We start from the raw sequence: 24018 nt of genomic DNA, 5'->3' as shown, positions 1-24018 counted from the left end.
GCAGCAAAGTGTGCCTTGCTCTGCCAGAATGACTGGTGGGGCAGTTAAAGGCCGTAAGACACAGAAGTGCATATGGAGGAAAACAGATATGATCCATTTGAATGACTGTGCCAGGTCAAGAGGAAATTTCAAGCCCTTCCAGATCTACACCGTGGAAAAAAAGGAACACGTGCACCTTCTTAGATGGGTCTTAACCTTGCTAGCTTTGCATCATTTTCTGCTGCAAATACTACTTGCATCACTGGTATGGACGCAGTTTCTCTGTCTAACACCACCTCCCATTTTTTCCCTCTCACTGGGGAGGAAGGAGGTTTCTGTCTGCCTGCAGAATTAGCTTTCCTTTCTGTCATTCTGGATTGTTGTAGCTCCTCTCCTGGAGCACCACATGCCAGTGTTTATTATGAAAGGAGGTGACCAAAACATTCTGCCTCCTGCTGACCAGCATGGCAGGATAAATTACTGGGCATCTCTGTGTTGCTGAGTGTCACCAGAGCATGGTTTCTGAGTTACTCAGTGCCAGCCAGGTACAACCTACTTCCTCAAGGCAGGAGTCATGCAGCTGCTTTTGTGTGGTGCTGAGCCCAAGCTAGTAATGCCTGCTAAGCGGTATGGTGTACCAGCTCAGGCACAGGGCCTCATTAGCAGAACAGAGATGTTTACTTACTGTTGTACTCACGTTACTTGGGTTCAGGCTGCATTAATACACCACATGATTTTGAGATTGTTGTTGGTTCATTTCCAGCAATTTTTTGCCATGGACTCAGCAGATGCAGTCCCCACCCTCTGTGAGGTACCTCCTGTTTGCAGAAGTGAGCACGTTTAGTAAACTGAAGCATCTAGTAGCATCACAGAGGCTACCTTGGGAGTCACAAAACAAAAACAAAAGTAAAAAAAAACAGTCATGTTAACACAGGTGTCTTCCTTTTTTATTAAAAACTGCCATCAAGCTAGTGAGTGGTTACAGTTTAGCACTAAAAAGTGCAAAAAAGTGTCTGATGTCGTTGCTACAGTCAGTCATGTTGATAGGTCAAGTTCAGATCTCAGGGACTATTTACTCCTCAGTTTTCCACCCACAGTTCAGAAAGAAATTAAACATGGTCACGAGCAGTTGTGCTTATTATTAGTTCTCTAGGCCCATACCAATTGCTACGAGCTTGCTTCCCGAGTTCATGATATATTAAGTGGGACCTTTGGCTCCCAAGGGCCGTCGCAAAAATCATTTGATGCTTGTGTCTTGTGTTGTATTAAAGATGTCTGCATACAAATCATACTGTTCAGATGTATCGTTTTGATAATTTTTGATTTAGCAACAGCTACACATTGCAAAATAAGACACATTACTTACAGTAGACATATGGAGAAAAGAGCCCTATACTTTGATATTTTTACGTTTTGATTTTTGTGAGAGGAAAACTTCTTTCTACAGCTAGTAGGAATTACAAGAAACCAGTATAGGTTGAAAAGTAGGTGCTTATTATATTCCAGAAGTGATCTCAGAGAAAAGATGGTAAGCTGTAGTAAAGTGCCATCAGTTTCTATGTAAATGCACTTTATAGATAACGTTAACAAGAAACGTATCAGAACTACAAGATTTGCTGAATTCTTAGAAACATGCAAGTTCTCCTGAAGTCTTTGTGAATAGATTGTGTATGCTGCCTAGGTCATCCTTAAAAATCTCTGTTTTCTCACATATTTGCTAAAGGTATTCATAAATATTTATCATATTTCTGTCTTATGATAAAGATCACAGGCATAAAGCATATGAATTACTCTTTTCATACCCTATGTGCATTCAGTATGTGGACAGAACATTTATAAATAGAATATATTTAAGGATTCTGTCTTCAATAGTGATAATAATAGCTGGCAAATGACTTTATAACCTGTCTTGAATTTGTTTTGACGTTTTGTTTAAGTAAAGTCTGACAGTTTTGGGGGAGAATTTCTGAATGTGAAGGGGTAAGACAGTGGCAAGGCATTTGTTTTCTTTTCATTGTTAATGTCTTAGGCTTGCTCTCATCTCCTGCCCTCCACTTCTAGAGGGCTCCTTGGCAAAAGTGGTGTATTCACACAAGATCCATCCCAACTATTAGGTGAGGTTTGTAGCTTAAATAGAAACTATATTATCAGTTACATTAAAATATGTTGGCTTTTTTTTTTAAGATGGGCAGGAGGATTCACCCTTACCTTTAGCACCCAATTCCTATTCTTTAAGGGAAAGGTTATAATTCAGTTAGGTCCCTTGGTGATGCTATAATGAGCAGGAAAAGGTGGTATAGATTAATTATGAATGTGTATAGGTGCTTGCTGGATGCTCTTGTATTTGTTCACAGAATTCATGATACAATAAAGCAGTTAATTACTGTCAGAGTCTCTGATCCTTTTAGCAAGCTTGAAGGCAGAAACACTGGATACTAATACAATGCCAAGAGTGTAGAGTCAGACGAGGAAAATCCAGCACTGAAGAATGCTAAAACATCATTCATTCACACACTGCACATGTGCATATTGGTTCACCTCTGCCTGGTAAATGTCAGCTTTATTGTGTTACGCTAACAGAAAACAAAAAAATTGATGGCTGATTTGAGTGCTCTACTTTGTACATATGAATTCAGATTTTAGATCTCCCGCCTTTGTTTTAAACCCTGAGACAGCTTTTTCACTAGTAAGAGGGAGATTGAGCATGCAAACCAAATAATTTGTTCCGATACTGCCATCATTTAGGTACCTAAATCCGTTAAGTATGAGAAGTTTACACTGACTTTGAAAGTGCAGCTACATGTGCATTAGAAGTTCTACTAGAAAAGTTACGAGACAAGAATGTTTGTTATGCGTAATAACCAAGTTCCCTGGTTGCATTTTTCAGTGATCTGTATGAAAATACTACATTGTTCAGCTCACTTGCTTTGGCTACTACAGTTTATATTCAGTAAGCAGAGTGTTCAGAGACATTTCTCAATATCATATTTATGTAGACAGAAGTGGGACTGTGGGTATTACTTTCAGCTGATGGTCTGATTCCACTTTGTGTGACAACTCTTTAAAGTGAGGTTCAGTTTTTCTTCTAAGTTCAAGATCAAATATTTATCTTCAGTGATAAGAAGAACCTTTCCAGCTTTTTATTCTTCAGTTTGCAAGGCAGAATGCTGTACTTGAATGCAAATATCTGGGGAATCTTCTCCATTTTTGGCATTTTCAACAGAGGTGGTTATTGAGGCCATTCTTGTACTCACACTTCCAGTTGGTTTGCATGGCCCTTACGCTGCCCTTTCCAGAAGCCGGCATAATCGTCGATTGGCTGTGTAGTGAACAGGTTCAGAGGAGTGGTAAAAGGTACTTTTAAGAACAATAAGCAAACTAAGTTGTGTTCACAGCATAGCGCACAGTCTTCTGTCACCTAAAGGACAGAGCAAGGCATGAGCAAATACTTGAGAACAGTGGCAGTTTAGGATGACTGTGAAACTCTGGTAAAAATTGCAATTCCTGTGCCAACTCATTGTAGTCATTAGTGACAGAGATAATTATGGGCCTGTCTTGTCCTGTTGAACATTTATTGCTAGTTATTTGAAGTCCCATGTGTTAGCTGTAAATAAAATTATTTTTCTCTGAACATTTTCAGTCTGGCAGAGATTGAATGGAATTCATAGAGCAGCTGCTCAGCCGTAGCTGAAAGGGCTGCCACGCTGCGAGGTAATAGTAGAAATGTTTACAGATTTGAAGTGAATGTCCTCAGTAATTACACTGAAAAGGTGAAAACAAATAATAGCACACAAGAGCCATGTTTGATGACCTTTTTAGTGCTTTCATGGTGGATCTTTGGCTTTATAGGGCCACATGTAGTAAATACTGAGTGAGTTGAATTCCTGGAACTGTAGACTGTGGAGCTGTTATTTGCTTTCTGAACAATGGTGCTGGTATGCCTGCTATGAATAAATTGAAATACAGTCTGTAATGAGCACTGCTTGAGGAACAGACTTGACGTGCTCGCTTTGGAGAAGCTTTCCAAAACTCAGAACAGCCAGTGAAGTCAAGATTGGTGTATACACAATGTTCGTGTAGCTGCCTGACACTGATGTTAAATTGCCATGAAACAAAAGCTGTTACCATATTTATTTTCTTGTCTGAACATCCTTGAATCCGTCTCATGCCAAAGATAATAAAATGAAAGGTATGCAGAAGGGGGCAAAACTCACATTCAGAACAAGAAGCTATAGGTGATATATGTGAAAGTGCTTTGTGGAACAGTTTATTCCATTTAATACATGTAGACCTCTCTATTTGTAGCTACTGCATTTTAAAGATATTTTTGAGGAGAGGTGTTATTCCAATTTTTGCTTACAAATGTATTTTAAAGAACCTCAGTCTCACTCTGTTTCACAACTTCCTTGCAAGTTACCTGACCCAAGCCATGTTCCCTTTTGTTGGAGAATTTCTTGGTAGCCTCACGTCTGTAGAGTAGGCCTTTCTCACTCCTCCATCTAAGAGGCTTCCTTGTGAGCCTTTAACAAATTTTTATCTGATACGCGGTAGCTGAATGGGACTGTTGAGGGCTGTTGAATATGCTGAGATCTTCCCTTCTTCCTCTTGGGGCTCCTCAGACTTGAGAATCAAAGGAAAAACAGACTGATCTACTTGTTGTCCATTTGGGAACAGTGACTTCTCTAATGCAGGAGTTAGCCAAATGGATCTTTTTCAACACAAGCACTTCCTGGGCCCTAAGCGCATTATGGTGAAACAGAAAGCACAGGCCTAGAGGAATCAACAGAAAATCATCAGAACGGACACTGAGCAGCTGTTGCTGTTAGGCTGTAAGGGGGAACATGGGGTACTTCCACTGGAGGAGGCGCTCTCCCTTCCTTCAGCCCCTACACTGCCCCGGCCCTGCACTGCCACGAGCATCTCAGCGGCTGGGTGTTGAACTGGGCCAGGAAGAGTGTGGCCATAGCGGTGGCCTTTGCAGGTGATGTCTGGGTGAATGTGTGACTAGATGTGGCCCATGTCGGGCTCAACAGGCTTGGGTTTGTTGGGCCGCTGCTCCGTGCTGGTGTTGGAGGCTGTCATGGAGGCTTCAAAATCTGGGTGGGTACTTTAATAAAGTAAAACCAGAACCCATCACCTAGTTGTGGAGGAGAAAGAGACCTTTCAAAGTTGCACAGAGTGTGACGTGGTAAGTTACAAGTAATGGCTGTGCCTGTTGATGAGCAGGCTGTGGCACTGAGTCTCAGGTGTAGACTGATCCATATTGCCTCAGAGCTTTGGGGCACTCCAGACCCTCCTTGCATATGAAAGGTTGTATCTGCTGTAGCAGCCACAGCAAGGTATTTTGCTTCTTGGATGTAGTGGTGGTGGTTGGGAAGGGATCTCCAACTTTTTTCCCCACTCTGGTCTTGCACGATAACAAGCTGTCTTTGCAGAACAGGAAAGCTCTGTGGTGCGTGTGAGTGAGTAAAAAGAGGCCTCTGGTAAAAAGAGGGAGGGGGACACCTGGGAGTGGACCATCACAATTGGGTGAGATGCTGGACTTTCTAGGGATATTATTTCAGATAGGAGATATATAAAGAGTCAGAAAACAAAATATAACAGGGAGACCAAATAGCTATCCATAGGTGAGTACTGTGGAATGAAGAAGCTATAAAAGCTGTGAGAAGACAGTTATATCTTCTTGGCTCTAAGGGAGATGGTAAGGGAGGTGGCTGTACTCATGCTGTGAATACACAGCATTGGTACTCACTTTAATTAACAGAGAATATGGGAGTTACTGTTAGCTGCAGAGCACCTTATTCAGCATCCAGTCTCTAAGATACTGAAGATAAGAAAGTACCGCAAGACTGTACTGGAAACTGCAAGAATTACATGTGACATAATCTGCCTCCCTCATGAAAACCCTTATTTTTATTTTTGATATTTTTTTAAGGATTAGAAATTGATTTAAAGCCCGACTCATGAGATATTATCTTCCTTTCAGCTCTGCACATTTTTTTGTATGGAAGAACCATAAAACATCCTGAGTTGGAAGGGACCTCTTTAATTCTGGATATTCTTGTTGTCCTTCTGCATGTCTAACCCTTGTTTGAATTCTGATAAAATGCTTATCAGCAGCAGCATCCATGGCCTTTTTGTGCAGTACATGAAGTACCAATTTTCATCTTTTTAAAGTATTTTAATATTTTTATTTTTATACTTTAAAATTTGCCACCTTTCAGCTTCACTATTTTACATTCAGACAACGAACATTTCAACAGGTTTTCATTCCCCAAATGCTTGCTTACTCTGAACACCCAAATTCCACAAAATCCATTTTTTAGATGGACCTGCACTGTAATCCAGCTGATGTATAGGGTCCATCTATAAAAATAGAACTTGTAAGGGCTACCCTGTATCTTATTACTGTTCTAACATTTAACTATTTTTCTAGCATTCTAAATTTTCAGCTTTTCTTGTCATAGGTGCATGTTAAGCAGAAATCTGAGGTGAACTAGCTGCAGTAGTGTCCAGACCCCTTTCCCAGGCTTATGCTATGAATGAGACAGGTTTATTTGGATTATTCTGCAGTGTATGTAGTTAAGAATTTCCCGTGCATTCTGCAACTGTTTCTGTTTGACATCATCCGTCTTATGCTGTCATGTTGTAACTTTGCCTAGTACAGTTAGCTTCTGCTAAACTTCTTTCTCCTGGTCCTGACTTGTTTAAAACAAATTGCTGTGTCAGCTGCATGTTTTGCTGTTCACCTCTGAAATTTCAGCTCATTATTAAGTATGGCAAAAAGTACTAGTTCTTTTGAACTAATAAAGAAATTTATCTATTAAATTAAAGTGTTGAGTTAAACTATATCTCAGCAAGTAGTCTCATCAGCTTTTTGAACCCATGTTCCGAGTTCATACTTGGAGTGTTTTGGGCAAGCAGATTCCTGTCTTTTTCAACTCTGCTTGTTACAGCTAACTTTTTTTTTTCTTTTTCATCATTTAGTTTCTTTAGGAATGCTTAGGTCAAAATGCAGTACACCAATTACTAATTTTTTCTCAAAGTGGGAATGTGAGGTTTTTTTTGACAAGATGGGAAGCAGCCTGGAAACGGAGCAGTTGTGAACTGCAGCTGTGAATTGCAAGAACTAATAGGAATTACTAACCTTAATTTTAGCCATGATAGTCTTACACACAACCACATAATTAATAAACTGATACCTGCATCATGTAAAGACTTGGTAATTTCTTTTAGATGGACAAATTTAAAAAATATTTTTTAAAGAACACTTCTAAAACGAGTCATGCTTTATACAACAATCTGTACTTTTTAATAAGCTTTTATGTTCTAAGTGCCTTGTCTTGTGTATCTTGGCAATCTTGTAATACTGTGCTGTTAAAGCAAACACGAGACAATGTAGTAGTCAGTGTATCTGGAATATGTTGCCGTAATGCTCACAAATATAATTCCTTCTTTTTCTCACAAGTTATTATAAAAGGCACTAATTAAGACATTAAAATACAAATGCTGTGAGGTGGAAGTGCATAGTAAATTGAACCAATTTCAGGATTACTTAGAACCTGCAAATAACCCAACACTCGGAGCTTGTCTAAAAAACCCTGCAAGTCACCCTAAAAACTTGCTTAAACTGCATGTGTCAAGATGCAAATCTTGCAGGCAGCTTCCTGCATTGCTTGGTGCTTACTGGACATTAGGAGAAGGTTCCTTTTAGGTGTTTGCAAGTTGGGTTAAGAATTTGATTTCCAAAATGTTGGTGTTGTAGAGGAGGGAGCACCTTAAACAGCTAATACTTACACTGATAAATGCAAAAGATGATGCAAGTATAGAAACCAAGCTTGTAAAACCAGAGGTCCTTTGCTTAATAATGTGTGAGAAGATTGTAAATTCTTCCTTTGGTCTGTTTAGGTAGACCTTTGGCTGGTGTGACCATGATACATACACAGGAACTGGGAGAAGTTTGTTGCTGTGTTTACCTTGGCAAACTGGCTGATACACACACAAAAAAATGATCAAACTGGACACCTCCTTAAAAATGATAAAAATCAAAGGGAAACCTGCAGTACTCTGTTTTGTAGTTTGCACTTTTGAAAACATACGATACTCAAAAAAGTTGGGAGAACTAAAACTATTAAAACTCGTGTTAGAGAAAACCACTTAAACTGGTGTCTCTAATAACATAATTAAGAAGTGTTTGGTAATGTGTGTTATTAATAGTAATAGTGCAGGGGTTTTCATTTGTGCTTTCTGGCAGATGAAGTGCAGCATGGCAGAGACTTGGTATTATAGAAGAGAATGGGTTTATAATATCTGCAGGGGCACAGGCTAATCTTGACATTCTTATAAAAAGTAATATATAGATTACTTAAAATTAAGTGAGTTTACAATGAATTTACTTCGTTGCCGGTTTGCAAGTATATAGTTATAAGTAGAGTATTATTCATCTGTGAGCATTTGTCAGACTAATGTCTGTTTTTTGTGGAACATAAAATCATGATAAGGGAGAGGCAGAACAAAATTCAGGAAATTCTGGAAAAATTCCAGATGCTTGGGAGAATTCAATTTTCTTTTTCCAAAAATTTGTAATTTTTCTTTTTTTTGTTTTTAAGGAAAATCAGCTTTAATTATTTGCTTCTTTTCACTTCCTAACAGTTTATAAACTGATGTTGTAACTAAATATTTGGTATTTACACATTTCAGTGCTTTCACACACACACAAAAGCTTGTTTGAACAGTCACGTTCAGTAGTAAATATACAGATTTGGGTTTATATACATTGATTTGCCTTCTTATGTTAGATGCAGTTACTACTTTGAAATGCTGTTTTATCTTGATTAGCAGTCATTTACCACGAGATGGAAATTTCTTATTATACTGGGATTTGAAGTGTGACCCTACTGCTTTAGGCAACACATCTCCAAGGAGTATTTATTCTCTTTGCTGTAACATTGAAGCATAGTTTGCATTGAAATGTACGTTTCCCTGACTTTGTGTTTAAAATGCAATATCTCAAATGTGGTCATGGTACCACCATCTATATTGACTCTTCTCAGTCTTTTTCTCAGAGGGCCAGTAAAGTTCAGGAGGGAGAGGGGGATTTCTCCTTCTTCCCACCTTCCTACTGATCTGAGCATCCTCTGCCTCCAGGCCCTTCCGAAAGCAGAAATGCTCTACTGGTGGTTTTGCTCCAGCTCTGGAGAGGTGTGGTGCTGCTGGGTAGAGAGAAGCCTGAGTAACTGGGCAGCACAGAGCGGTACACAGCATTGGTATTGTGGCTGTGGAGGTAATGGCCATTCCTCTTATTTGGTATTTGGAGTTCTGTATATTTACTATTGTATTGCCGTATCCCTGTTGGGAAGATTTCCTTGTATTTTGAAGTTCTTTGTTAGATATTAAATACTTTCATATCAGTATTTAAAGAAGAACTGAAAACTAATTCTCACAGATCAGTGCAGAATTTAGCATTCATTGCACTCTGCCTACATGCTGGTGTTTGGAAGTTATGCAACCTCTTTTTATAGAGTTGTGTTTTCTGGTGATCTAGACTTACTCAGTTATTGCTTAAAAATAAAAGTTTGTCACGAAATGTGTAAGATACAAAACTGAGGTCATAACAATACCGTGTACCTCTTACTATAAAAATAATTATTTGCAATAAGGTTCATGTAGAAATGCCTTCTATCTTTAGGTATATGATCTTAAAACTGCAGAGTAGAGAAGACTAAGTCCCTGTGGCATAGATAGGCCTATACACAGTCTGGTTGTGGAAAGAATTTGTATGGAGATGTTGCGTGTTTAGCTCAGATGGAAGACTGAAAGCTAAGTACCCAACACAGAAACAATTGCTGTTGGTTATCTGCAGAAGGCAGTCTCGGGGGAGAGGGAGGGCTGAACAGGGAGTGCTTTTAATACTTAATTATGGCATATTTTTACCTTGGCACTGGGGCTTCCTGACAAACTGTGGGTCACTGTTCCAAATTATGGAGGTACTAGATCATCATAGTACAATTGCTCAAGCAATTTTTTTAACATGAGCAAAACACATTTTTTCTGATCTCATTTTTGGAGGAGGCTGGACCAGTTTTTCAAAAACATTACACACAGAAAAATAAACCTGAGGCAGACACATGGCATGCAAAACTTTGCCTGAATGCTAATAGTTTGGCAACATTTTAATATGCAAATGAAACAAATATGTAGTAGTGGGAATTCAGCTGCAGTGATTGCTACCAGATCCACCAAGCGTAATGGAACTGCATACCAACACAGACTTATGACAAATATTGTGATTGTAGGTAACTAAATGACCATGGAATCTGGAGCAGAGAACCAGCAGAGTGGAGATGCAGCCGTTACAGAGGCAGAAACCCAACAGATGACAGTACAGGCACAACCACAGATTGCAACGTTAGCCCAGGTATAAAATGATATGGTATAATAGTTTTACCTATTGGGTAATTTTTTAAGAGGGATAATGTCTGCTTATGGGCCTGAGAGAAGGTCCTATTGATACGATTCTGAAAGAGGTGCGATGTATAGTTCCTTTAATGTTTGTCTTCAGAATTTTATAGCAGTAGAGATTTTTAACTTCACATCACACAAGGCTGTTAGTTCTGAAGAACTGTGTGTATATAAACTGTGCAATTTTAACAGAATAATTAATTAAAAGTTTTCTAGCATTCTTTACCACAACCGTACCACTGAAAGTTTTTTTTTTTTAAACATAAAGTTTATTGTCTTTTTTATATTGACTGGATTATTCTGCTGTTGTTTTTTCTGTTAGAATCTTGTCTATAGCAATCAGGTTAATTCTGAAGGAAATAAACTCAAAATCTAAGATGAATACCATAAACATTATGAACAAATGGAACAACCTGGCATCTGACAGCTCATGTTATCCTATTGAATTTCACAGAATTATTTGCTGCTCAGAGAGATAGTAGATCTTTTATTATCCCAAATTTATTTTGGAGAGACAAGAAATTATGCAATCCCAGCTACATCTCTAATTTTGGAACCTGGGGTCATTCTTGGATACACTGATGGCTGGCAGAAGCAACTCCATTGTGTAAACGAGTACAGAGTCTGTTCAGCTCTATCACAACCATTTCATTTTAAAACTAAAATTTTGCAGTCTGTAAAGAACTGACAGGTTTTTTAGTTCACACAGTTTGGGGAATTTAATGTATTTTAAGTGGCACAAGTGTTGAATTGCTTAAATTTTATAAATGATTAATGTCTTTAAGAACTCTTTATACCTTTTAGTAAAGTAGAGATAGTACACTTCCATTCAAGTGTTAGTCCAGAGATCAGAGCTGTTGAAATGAGCAGGGTGATTTTTGTTCAGTGACCTGTAGTGTGAGTTTTCAGGCCACCAGCTGCCCTGCACCAGCTTGCCTCTTTGGGCAGTTTTCTCACTGTCTAACTTAGGCAGAGGATGTAGGTGGTGTGAATAACACTTAAGAGTCAACTAAGTGGAAGTCGTCTATTTCTCTTGCAAAACCAGTAAACTGCTTCTCACTTTGTATGCATTAACATATGGTCTAGAGAAGCAAGCATGTTTTAAATTTGTGTGTTGACATACTACCCTCCAGGTAGCTAAATTTACAGGTATGTAGTGGATTGAATGCACTTTACTCAGGCAAAATTACCCTGGCACTTGAATGAGAATTTTTTCTGAGTAAGAAGAAGCTATACAGCTATGGTTAAAACCCATGCAAACTATAAGCAAATATGTGATATTTTCCCTAATTTCCCCTATTGTCATTTACTGTATTATTTGCACCTTGGCTATTTCCCAGACTTCATATTCCTTTTGGAGGTGACTGAACAGTCTAAACATAATTCCTTGTCTTGTTCTGATCAGCAGTGTTATGTTAGTGTGATATTTTTAATATGTGATGCGGCAGTGTTTGGCATTAGGGAGTGCCCTCAGAGGCTTAGGCAAATCTGAATAATTAATTATGTCAATTTAATTCTTTCATTATCTCTTGTAAGATCACCCACTTTGTAAGCTTAGTTTAAGCGTTGCATTTTTAGCGAGTTCAGGGTAGTTTTCAGAGTCAAAAGGAAACTGTTCCAGTTCCACAAGGTATGAGTCAGAGACATCTGCGGAAGTTGCATTCTGCTGTTGGCTTCATTCAACCGCAGAGTAGCCTCCAGTTGATCAGCTTTGCTGTCATTGCCAAGGACTGTTCAGTCAGGCACGCAGTATTAAAAAAGGTCGCTTGGTGAAGGAGTACGATTTGCCAGAGGAGAGTTCATGCTAATCTCAGTCCCAATTTCTTTCAGATGTGAGTTAAGTACCGCCACGTAACACCCCAGCCATTTTCAGGAAAAAGGAAGGGAAAGGCAAACACAGATTGTGGTTTAGGAAGGGACAGCTGTGGAGGAGAGAGGTCTACATGTAATTCCCCTTAATTTTGTTGTTGAGCAAGATTTCTTTGTAAATGATGAATGTTTATGGAAATTCAGCGGTCAGCTGTTGCAGCGTTTTGAGAACCACGTGTCCATGAGGACAGCAGAGGATTTACTTCTGCAGTCCATATACACCACTCTCTGGGATTAGGTGGGACAGAAGTCCAACCCCTTCTCTCATTGGAGCTAAATGGATCGAATTTCTTGAAAATGCCATTACACATAGGAAGACTTATTTCGTTCGGTGCCCACGAGCAGGCTGCCTAGTGAATGACCCCTCAGCTGGCTGCTGCCTGTGAGTCCTTTCTGAGGGCTACGATGGTGAGTCAGGAGCCAAGGAGCCCCAGGCACGGCCATGTGCATCGTGTCACCAGCTTGGGGCTGAGCACCAGCATTTGCCCAGCTGCAGAGCAACCCCAGTGCATGGCCCGTCAGTCGACCATCGTGGTTCTTGTCACCTGCCACAGCAAAGAAGCAGGACTTCCCCGCATGGCTTGAACAGCTCTTTGGGTACCGCTGTCCCTGGGGCCGGAGCTCCTATGACGGGGACACCCACAGCAGCGGTTAGCTGCTGGCATAGCCACTGTGCCTGGGGGGCTTTGCTTTACATGAGAAGTTGCGTTTAGAGACTGAGGTTTTAAGACTTGGGCCATTTTTCCTCATAGAAATAAAATAACTCTAAGACTAGAAGTTGTGTTGACTCATTACGCTGGATCAAAATAATTGCCTACAAACGGTTTGTTCTTCAGACTCGTGTTTTTTCTGTCTGAACACATGGTCAGTTTTCTTTATTTGATTGGACTCTGCCAGCTGCTCCGCGTGGTTTAGTCTCCAGTAAGTCTGAAAGATACAACTCCCTAAAAATTCTAACTTCTTACATCTGGCAAATAACTTTGCATTTTCTTGAGTGAAAACAAAAATAGCTCCACTCCCATATGTTTCTGCCTTTGACTCAACAGTGTCTGTAGGAGTACACCCAATTCCTAGCAGTGTGTAACTGAAGTAAGTGAAGGTTAATAATATGTTTTTATTAGGTTACCTCAGAATAGAGGCAGTTGTGTTTTTCTCATTCTTGTCAGTGTTTTTACAAGTGATGTTTTAAGCCTACAGAAATTCTGCATTAGATTAATTTGTAAAGTATGTCAGATGTTGGGCATAGGCAATTCAGAGGTTTTTGTGTTACACTGAAACATTTGGGTAATCTAGCTGGTGTCTAGAAGAGACGTACTTCTTTCACCAGAAAGTGTTCCTGATCATGAAAAAATATTTTGCAATAACTTAATTTATGCTCACTGTCTCTTCTTTGCAGGTATCTATGCCAGCAGCTCACGCAACGTCTTCTGCACCCACGGTGACCTTAGTTCAGCTGCCCAATGGGCAGACGGTTCAAGTGCATGGAGTAATTCAGGCTGCCCAGCCATCAGTTATTCAGTCTCCACAGGTCCAGACAGTTCAGGTACTTTCTGAAGAACTTCCTAATACATTAATTGTGCCTTCTGAATAGTTCTGCCAGTTCACTGGTTTCTTGGTAGGCTCGTGTCCTGGATTGTGTTTTCACTTCTGTAAACTTAAAGGCAAAATCTGTACATTATTTGCTACACTGTGACTATTTTCTGTTCTGTTATAACCACTTTTCACTTTCATACATCACTGAGTATCATTTCCCTCTAGAACTCTGTTGGTGAGTTTAACAGCTTAATGTTTTTTCTTACAGTATTTCTCTTTTCTTACAGTATTTCTCTATTCTCTCCACTGTATTTTCCTACAGTAAGAGTATGACTAAGAGTTCATATTATCCTGAGCAAAAGCAATTTTTCTTATAATGTAACCTGTTAATCGTTAGTAAAGCTGATATTCTGGGATTAGAGTCTTTGCTGCTTAGAAAATGTTTGCATTGGTTTAGAAAACACACCTGTATGTTAATGGTCTTTAAAATATACTTATTAGTCTCCTCATAAAAATAATTTTTTAACTTACCTGTTGAATGTTGTCTTTCTTCTGTAAAGCAAGAAAGATAATGCAATATGAATGAAGAGACAGCTTGAAGACTTAGGAGAAAAGTAGTCTGAAATCTTAAAACCCATAGCCCCTTTTCTTCATTTTCCTTTGGAACCACTTCAAGTCCAGTGTTACCGAACACAGAAATTGGTTAGAGTATGGTAGCTACACAGGACAAGGACTGTACATCATTTCTTAGTTATTAGTACATTGAGCTCAGAAAAAAAAGGTTAATTTTAAAAGGTAGACGTAATTATTTGATACAGATATCTGGCTGGGTATTCTTTGTAGAAATAATAAAGCATGCATAATTTAAAACTAGGCCATTCTGATAGTAATCTTTGTGTACTCCTTGTCAGCTTGAATGATGAGTTTCTGGCAGGCTCTACCCTCTTCAGCTGCTGGAGTCAGAACTTTAGAGTTTTAATCTATTGGAGACAAGCAATTTTCAGATAAGTGCACAGGTTATTAGCCCAGGGGTGGAAGATAAGAGACTGACAATGAAAGCATGGTTGGAATTCACCTGGCTCAGTGCAAAACAAGAATGTGTGTGGAATTCTGCGATAGTCAAAGCCTAGTAGTTCACAATCAGCCTTGGACCCATCCAGGCCCTCTGTCCGCTGACTGTGAGATTTGGGAGCCAGCAAGCTTTTTGAGCCTTGAGGTATCTTCCATACAGTGCTTGAAGTGTCAGGCTGTGAGCTATGTTCACTTAGGCATTTTGGCATTCACTGTCATTTAGCTTTTGTATATTTGTAACACGAGTATAGCCATTTGGAAACCAGTCTTTGTGTTTATATACTAGAGATTTTTTATATTTTTGACACACTTTGAATTTAAAATTGTGGAACTACGATTGATACAAACAATCCAGATTTCCTTCATAAATTTTTGTAATTTTTGTAGCACAGATTTTCAGAATTGTATCACTGCATTATTTTGTAGCATCTTTAGTTACAAAATTTTCCTGACAATTTCCCAGAAGAAAAGGTAGTCTTTTTGTAATATATCCCTACAGTGATTTATAAATTAATGTTTCTCAATTTCAATATTTTGCTCTTTTGTTTCCTAACCTTTCTGCTTTTTATCTTAATTCGTTTTCAGTTTTTCTCTCCCTAAATCTGACTACCTTTTTTGTTCACTTAAAATGGATGGAAACAGGGTCTTTCTTGAAAAGGAAAAAAAGTATATGGGATTACTGTTTGTATTTTCTTATTGGGGTTTTTTAATTCTAAGGGACATGGTAGATACCTGGCTATCTCATGGGTAGATACCTGGCTCTGGTCATTCTTCACTATATCTGTTAACAAACAGCCTGCCCTTTACGTTCATTGCCTGGGTAATAGTTCTCTTTAATACTTGCATTTTAGTGCTTTTCACATATCAACAATTGATTAAAATACAGACATTGGCAGTGTTGTGTTAAATTTGATTGCTGTTCTTATTTTCAGATCTCCACTATAGCAGAAAGTGAAGATTCACAGGAATCAGTGGACAGTGTCACAGATTCACAGAAACGGAGAGAAATTCTTTCCAGACGACCGTCCTACAGGTATGGAGGTCAAAAGCAGAAGCATTTTGCTTTATGGATGTGTTCTTCACATGGGGAGTCAAATGGTGGGATTCAGTAGTTATTTTCAGATTTACCATTTTACCAAAATCTCTCTTCTGCAACGTCTTCCTCTGTAATAGGATGTAAAGAGATAAACACATATGAGAGGGAAGAAACCTCAGCTGTTACACTCAATGAAGACAGAAATGAGCTGAGAATAAGCTGATTGCAAAATTTGTGAAACATTGAGGTTTCACTGTGCTAGGTGTCTTAAAAATAAATTTATTGCATTGTTACGTAACACACAAAATACTCTGAAACTTTGCAAGAAAGTGGCTTCTGTATAATCTGTAGTGTGCATAAAATCGATTCTACTGTTTTTCACTGTTTTGAAATGCTAGCAGCCATCAAACTTAATTCCCTTCTCCCATGTAACTTTCAATGAACATGGAGTGTTCTGTGGCTCAGAGAGAATTTCTGTTTGAACAAAATTATGTTTAAATTAAAAGTTATATTTAAAGTTTGAGAAGTCAGGATGTGTTTAATGGAGTGATAGACATCTAGTATATGTTACTTTATTAATTAAGCCCATGCACAGCTTTTTCTGGCTGTACTAAATCTCACTTTTCATACTTAAAACATGCTAAATAGTTTCAAAGAATAGCTGCAGAGTTCAGCAGTTTTTAAGTGACCTGTGGATTCCTGCTGCTTCAGAAAATTCATCTGCTCCTTTTTTTTCATTATGAACGTAGCCTTAGAAATATAAGCCAGACTCTAGTCTGAGTGTATCTCACCCATATGCGTGGGGTTTTTTTTAGCACTTGCAGATTATTTTCTACATTCTCTAGGAGCCTTCAAGGCTGTCCTGCTGAAGATAGTGAAAATCACTGCTGAATATCCCTAGCCATAATATATCTGGGAAAATATTCTCATTTGTGAGGAGCAGTGTTGCTAACATTAATGCTGTCACAGACTTCCTTGCAGTCTGCTTCTGCAGTAAAACACTTTTACTATATATGGAAGAGTAGCTGAATATCATGAGACAACAGAGCTAAATAAACAAACAGCAAAACTGAAAAGAGGGGACTTGTGCATGCTAACTTCTCATTTGGATTGTACTCCCATGCCTGCACTGATGCCACACCACAGCCTCTGTCCTTCAAATCAGATCCTGGTAACTCTGCAAAACTTAGTGATTGTAAAGCTTGTATACACAGCTCAGCCTCTGGGCCAGGCTCAGCCTGAAAGGTTGATCCAAACTACAGCTGTATTTGGTGACTTCCCATTGGCTTTATCCAAGGTGTTGTGAATGGCCCTAGAGACAAGATTGATACAGATAAGTTCACAGAACTGAAGAGCTGTACCTCTTCCTCAGAAACTCCACTTTGATCCTGGTACTGACATACATCGTGTGTTCTCCATGTCAGTTCATATCTTGTATATTTGTATAGCTGTCACCTTACCTTCTACTTTAAATCCATCTTTAAGAATGCAAAGATAGAGTTTAACTATCAAATCATATCTGGCATGAGTTTAAAATTGGGTGAGCTCTAATTTCTTCTTTTCTATTTTGAGCTTCTTGGACTTTGTTCTTCCTCATCCTGCCTGCTCTCTTCATATTTTTAATCTGTTTTGTCCACTTAATTTTCTGGTCTAACACCTAGATTGCAAACTCTCTGGACAGGAATTTGTTATTTGTCCAAGTGGTGCTTGGCACAGTGGAGTGCTTGTGCAATGCTGGGGTTCCTGCATGCCTGCAGAGCTGAAATAGTAACAGCAAAGCTCTGTTTGTCAAGTTGCTTAGCAGAGTGACCAGTCTCCCCAGATAGCTATATATACAGATGTTCTAGTTCCCAAAGCCTTAGGAGCCTTATTTAAGCAATGACTGTTGTCTTGGAGCTTGGGATCTACAGTTGTGTTTTCTTCATCACTCTTTGTGTTGTTGAGAGAGTTCACAGGAAAATATATGAGGAGAATTACAAAAAATGTTCCCTTTCACCTAAGTAGCATTTTGCAGTGGCATAGTAGAATGTGCCAGCACTAAAAAGGGCTTGATGGTCCTCTCTGAGGGACAGTGCTTATACTAAATAATGCAAATTGCAATTGCTATGGTCAGTCTTACAGTCGCAGTCAATAGGACCTGTAGCTGTGATGTTTTAGCTGTTTGGTCTTTGGATAATTAATCCATAGATGTAATTAACAAACTGTTTTGTTTTTTTTTTTTACCAATGCTGATCTCAAAGCTTTCCCAGGCAGGGTTTTTACCTCACTGTAAACATAATTGCGTGACTCCACTCAAACAGTCAGCATTGTCTCCCAGGAAGCTGTTCAGTTGTAAGCTGGTTGCTCTTTACAGGCATTTCTGCTAACTTCCTTTATTTTTGGCTCTCTGGCTGAGGCCTTTATGGTCTCTGAAATGAAGCAGTTCACCCTGATGTAAATGAGGAGATAGGTTTTTGCATACTCTGCTTTCTTCAAATCTTTCGTTGGTAAAAGCAGGAAACAAGTAAAAATGCATGAGACCGAAACATGTTTTTAAGAAAAAGGGAAGGTTGCAATAGTTGTCTCTTGGGTTGAGAAGTACCTGCACTGTTCTTTGCTGGCTCCCTTGCCCATCTGCACATGGCACTTTGAACAGTCTTCTCCAATGAGAGTTTGAAGTTAGTCTGGATTTTTCTTTCCGTATTTACCTTGCTGGCTCACTGCACTTCGCAGTTTTCCTCAGAATTACGTATCAAAAATACTTTTTTTCTCCCACTTTTTATTAAAATCTCTACAACACACTGTCTTTGCCAGAAAAATTTTGAATGACTTGTCTTCAGACGCCCCAGGAGTGCCAAGGATCGAAGAAGAAAAGTCTGAAGAGGAAACAGCAGCACCTGCCATCGCCACTGTTACGGTGCCAACTCCCATTTACCAAACCAGCAGTGGGCAGTACAGTATGTAGTCTGAATTTCTCGGTGGTGCTAGTAAGTGGGGATGAGAAGATGAAGAACTATCATTTATATAATTGTTTGGGCTAGGACAAAGCAGGAGGTGAAAATAAGATTACTTTAATTTGACTGTTGGATGACCATGCCCTTTAAACACATTGCTCTTGTAAATATTCAAAACGTTCAGTGAACATTCTGGGACTGCTTGCCAGCTAGTGCAGCTATTGTGCCCTGAGGCAAAATATGAGTTAACCGTAATGCTGTTATAAACTTTTTAGCTTCAGGAACCAGATGAGGTAATTCAGAAGTTTCCTTTTTTTCTGGCAGATTATTAATCCCAGCTGACCAAATTGTTGCCTACTTAATAGAAAAAACACTAGTCTGCCATTGAGTTTTTAGAAAGTCCTGAAAAAATAAGGACTTCAGCAACCTTATTTAAAACATGTAGTAAATCAAAGTTTCTGTGTGTTTTCAATGTCTTTATTCATTAGATTTTATAGATACAGTCCTTTATAGATACAGTCCTTTGACTTAAAGGGTTGAGGACACAGCAGTAAAGCTAGAATTCACATACTGTTTCGCACAAACAAATTCAGTATTAAATGTACAAGAGGGAGAAAGAACTCTCAGTTCATATCTTTCTCTTAAAATCTCTTTAAAATGTTGTATCTCTGTTTACTCCTTAGCCAATTATACACTGCCTAACTTTATTGAAACTGATGTGGTTAACTCTGCTTTCTTACCATAACTGTAAAAACTACCTGGTCATGTAGATACCTGAGATTTTGGTATGTCTGTATATAGGAACACAGTGAAATTCTGTGGAAGTAGGAATGAGAAGTGATGTCTCAGTGCACCTGAATGACAGGATTGAGGGAAAGGAAAAACAAAAACAAAGACTGCATGAAGGAAAGAAAATAATGTGTGAAACTGGACCTGTATGAGTGAAAACACTGCTAGGAAGGTGCTGAGGAAGTTGTAGACAAGGGGAGGAGATACAATCAGAAGAAAAAAGTGCCAAAGCAAGAAGAAAGTGAAACACAAGATGGATAGCAGTAGCAGCAGAGGAGACGGAAGGGAGTAAAGCATGGAAGAGGCGAGGAATTTCAGATGAGAAGAAAAAGGCAAGGAAAAAAACCTAAACCAACCAAGAAGAAAATACTAACTAATAAATAAGAAGTATTCCCTAGGGGAGGATTGTAGCTCCTCTGTGTGATGTTGTTAGAGTAACTAATTTGTGTTTTAAGCTGTGGTTTTTGTCTCCCCCAAAATATGAGTCTCATGAAAAATTAAAAGCTTACTGTCAAAGTATGATTTCTTTAAATGTACATTAAAGTCATGTATCTGATTTGAAGGTGTATAAGGGTTCAGAGGATTTAACTTGAACCAGTAGTCTTTTGTATCTAGGTTTATTACTATAAGTTAATGAGTACATTAATGTCTTAAATACTGTATCCCATTGCTTCATCTTCAGTTGCTATTACGCAAGGAGGAGCGATACAGTTGTCTAACAATGGCACAGATGGCGTACAAGGTCTTCAGACATTGACTATGACCAACGCAGCTGCAACCCAACCTGGCACCACCATTTTACAGTATGCACAGACCACAGATGGACAACAGATACTTGTACCCAGCAACCAAGTCGTTGTACAAGGTGAGATACTTCACAGCCAGTCATTCTGTATAACAATTCTTCACGTGGATATAAGTTGCCAACCTAACTCCCTCAAATGTGTCAGGAAACAGAACTAACAACTTTGATACAGAATCAGTCTCCAAAATAATTAAAAAAAATTCTGGACAAAGCTGTTTGTCACATTTTCTTGGAGCCTTTCACTTCAGATCAATACATTTATAGATATTTGGGGTTTACTTCTTAAAATGATATATTCATTTTTGGTTTTCCATGCAGTATTTCCTGCATTCTGTCTACATGATTTGTGTTACATGTTCTGCAAAAAATGATTAGTAAGTTTTCTCCCTTTACAAGTGGAAGTCATAATTCCTTTCTGTTGTGGGTTTGTAGCTAGTCACCAAATATTTAATCATCAAGTCTTAGAATCATAGAATACTTCAGAAAAGTGCCCTAGGTCATTTGGTCAAGACCTCCACTTAGAGCAGAGCTACTTCAGTCTTAGACCAAGTTTCTCTTTTTTATTAAAATACGTGTTTTGGTTTTTTTTTTGAAAATTAAGGGGAGAGTATTAAGAAAAATATTTATTATAAATAACAGAAAATTGTATCCCTGCCTTTATGATTGTAAAGCAGGTAATTTGAAGGTTATCCAGTGGAGAGGTCTCCAGACACCAATGAAAATACATAGCTGAGAAAATACTATTGTTGCATTAATTTTCTGTTGTTTGTGTTCTTAACCAAGTGCGATCTTGTTAGGTGGTATAGTATTTTTTATACTCAGGCAAGTATACACACTCCTGGATTAAAACAAACAAAGAAACCCAAGACGTTTTTCATTCTAGAGAAGTGGTGGACTTGTGTGCCTAATTTGCACTGTCTCTCTTGTTGGAGTAAATGCTACATTTCTGTACCCTTCTTTCTGCCCCAGATACTTACAAACATAGTTTCTCCTTTTGCAGGTAGAAATTTGGAGCACAGCTAGAAATACTATTTAGCATCCTTCATTTTCTTGCCAATGCTAAAACTGCCCAAAATCAGAGAAATAAAAGAAATGTACTAAGGGAAGAAGAAGTACAGCAATGCAGCAGACAAATCAAGTTACCAAGCACAAGTGAAGAATGGAATGGCCAAACCTTGCATACGTTTAATAAACTAAGACTGAGATGGCAATGATGACACACACAGATGATGGTCATCCATCCTGTATTGTAGCTCAAAATGTATGGTTAGATAGATGACTGTGTGTTCCACGATTAACAGTGCTGTCACCAAACTGATATGGTCACCTGTGTTTTTCATCTTTCAGCTGCCTCAGGAGATGTGCAGACCTACCAGATTCGCACCGCCCCTACCAGCACCATTGCACCAGGAGTAGTCATGGCATCATCTCCAGCACTTCCAACCCAGCCAGCAGAAGAGGCTGCACGGAAGAGAGAAGTGCGTCTAATGAAGAACAGGCATGTACCTTTAGATCCTTTTTTTTTTCCTGATCAGCTCTGCATAGAACTAGAGTATGAAGCTGTAAGAATCCTGATCTTTCTCAGTCATTTAAAAGATGCAAAGCAAAGAAACGCATCTACTAGTGCCATGCATTGATTATGAAACCTTAAGTAATGGTGTCAGACTTACTCTGTGAGGTGGGTCAATTACTCCTTCCCTTTGTTTGTTGCCATAAGGAGAAAAGTCAGTGGTGAGAGAGTTGTTTGATTGCAGGTGTGTTGTCATGAACACTGAGGTGAGTTGATTTTTTAAAGTTAATACATTCATGTAGTTTTCTTTCCTGGAATCTATAGCTTAGCCTCCTGCATGCATTATCTTTGCTACTGGCTGACTCACTCTCTTCATGAGCGTTTTCTTTCATGTCTCACTTGTTCTCTTTAGCTACTTGCCCTTTGGGTTTTATTCTCCAGAGGCAGAAAGACTCAAGGGGAGGTTAAATGAGCAGCTATGCTTTGTGGAGTCAGTATTGGCAGCAGAGGGGCTGAGAGAGAGAAGACTTGACCCATAGGAGTTAGTGTGTGGGGAGGAGGACCCACCAAGCCTCCTTAGGTGGGGCTTCGTGGAGGCTGCCAAGAAATGGAACTGCAGAGGGAAGTCAGGCATGATGCTCCTTAAGAGTACCTGCTGTGAGAGAGGAGAGTGGTGGGCCTTAGCTGACCCATCATCACACCAGGCTTGAGCTCCCTCCACAGGCCACAGATTTGAGCCTGTATGTTACACCCTGAGAGGGGGAAAGTGCCCTGCTTCCCTCCCCTCTGTGGAGGGAAAGCCCCAGGAAGTGCTGTTGACTTGGTCCCTCATTCTGTTATGTTACACAGTTGCATTTATCTCCTGTAGGTTGTTAAGCTGTGAACACAACAGAAAGTCTGAGCAGACCCATTGCTTGTTTGGGTGGTTTGAAAGAAGAGGTAAATAGTGCTGAAGAACAAGAGTTCACCAAGAGTTCACTTTTTAAATTTTTTTTTCTTTTACACAATCTCACCTGTCTCCCCTTTTTACATATTTTTTGGATATCAGTAAATAGTAGATGTCATTGTTCACCCATTCAAGCTCTGCATTTGAGAAAAAATTATTTAGCATTCTGAATCCCTTCACTGAGTCAGAAATTGTACTCCAGGAAAAGACAGCTTTGCTGTTTGGAAAAGCCAAGAACAACAGTGGAAAATTATCTCCATTTGAGTTAAATGGACAGCTTTTGCAACAGTATCATGTTGCTTGTGGTGCTTTTAGCCTGCCTACTTAATAGGTATTTGCAAATCTGGGCTCCACAGGGAAGCAGGGTAAAAGGATGTAGAGGGCGTATATGGGGAGGTGGTACTTATTGAAGGATTATAGCATAAATATTCATAGATATTATTGTGAAATTTTTCTGTGTGCAAATTTTACATTTTAAAAGCTGTTGTGTAAATTACTGTAACTCTAGCTGTTCATAATGAAAGACTAATGTACACAGACTCAAAGTGGCTTAATACACAGCCCAAGCTGGCACAAAGTCACAGAAAGAAAAAGTTGTCACCCAAGGAGACAACTTTGTAGCTCACCACTGGGAGGCACAACTCTTTCGTGATGTAGTAGTAGTTAATCTATTGGTGAAACAAGTAATAGTACAAAATGACTTTAAAATATAAATGTTCCACGTGACCCACTGAAGTGCTACAAGCATATGAAACTCTGCTTGTAGGAGTAGGAAATGGATACCTGAGTCCTTTCAGGGTTGATTTTTTTTCAACCTGGCTCATTTGCAGAGCTGAATTTCAAAAGTTGATTTTAGAGTTGTCATACCAGATAGATCCTGGAACAGATGCTCGTTTTTTACCTTGTAGTACAGTTACTACTTACCTAGTGAGTGGAAGAACTGGGTTCAATTTTGTCCTCTCATTTCCCAGAACACTGATGTTATCACCAATCTATGCAGTATTTACGATGAAGGAACACTCACTCTCCTTTTGAAGCTGCTGTGCTTTGCACCTAGCGATTCAGGGCAAACAAGCACATATGTTA

At 39.1% G+C, this 24018-nt stretch overlaps 1 protein-coding gene across 4 annotated transcripts in view; it reads left to right on the top strand.

Annotated features, from left to right (window-relative positions):
• The window catches only part of CREB1 (cAMP responsive element binding protein 1), a 39997-nt gene that overhangs the window by 9182 nt on the left and 6797 nt on the right, over positions 1-24018 (top strand). Inside the window, exons 2-8 of one of the 4 annotated variants that reach the window (XM_040560718.1) lie at positions 9127-9262; positions 10275-10396; positions 13706-13852; positions 15846-15946; positions 18743-18885; positions 20354-20536; positions 21824-21974. In XM_040560718.1, coding sequence (XP_040416652.1) covers positions 10283-10396; positions 13706-13852; positions 15846-15946; positions 18743-18885; positions 20354-20536; positions 21824-21974 — 839 coding nt within the window. In that variant the 5' untranslated portion in view covers positions 9127-9262; positions 10275-10282. Of the gene's footprint in view, positions 1-9126; positions 9263-10274; positions 10397-13705; positions 13853-15845; positions 15947-18742; positions 18886-19696; positions 20004-20353; positions 20537-21823; positions 21975-24018 lie in introns of those variants that run through there. The other 3 variants (XM_040560719.1, XM_040560720.1, XM_040560721.1) reach the window with 3 other exon arrangements.

Source organism: Cygnus olor, chromosome 6 (assembly GCF_009769625.2).
Source record: "Cygnus olor isolate bCygOlo1 chromosome 6, bCygOlo1.pri.v2, whole genome shotgun sequence".
Taxonomy (NCBI): Eukaryota; Metazoa; Chordata; class Aves; order Anseriformes; family Anatidae; genus Cygnus; species Cygnus olor.
Note: the sequence above shows the minus strand (reverse complement) of the source record. Positions and strands in the feature narration are given on the sequence as shown.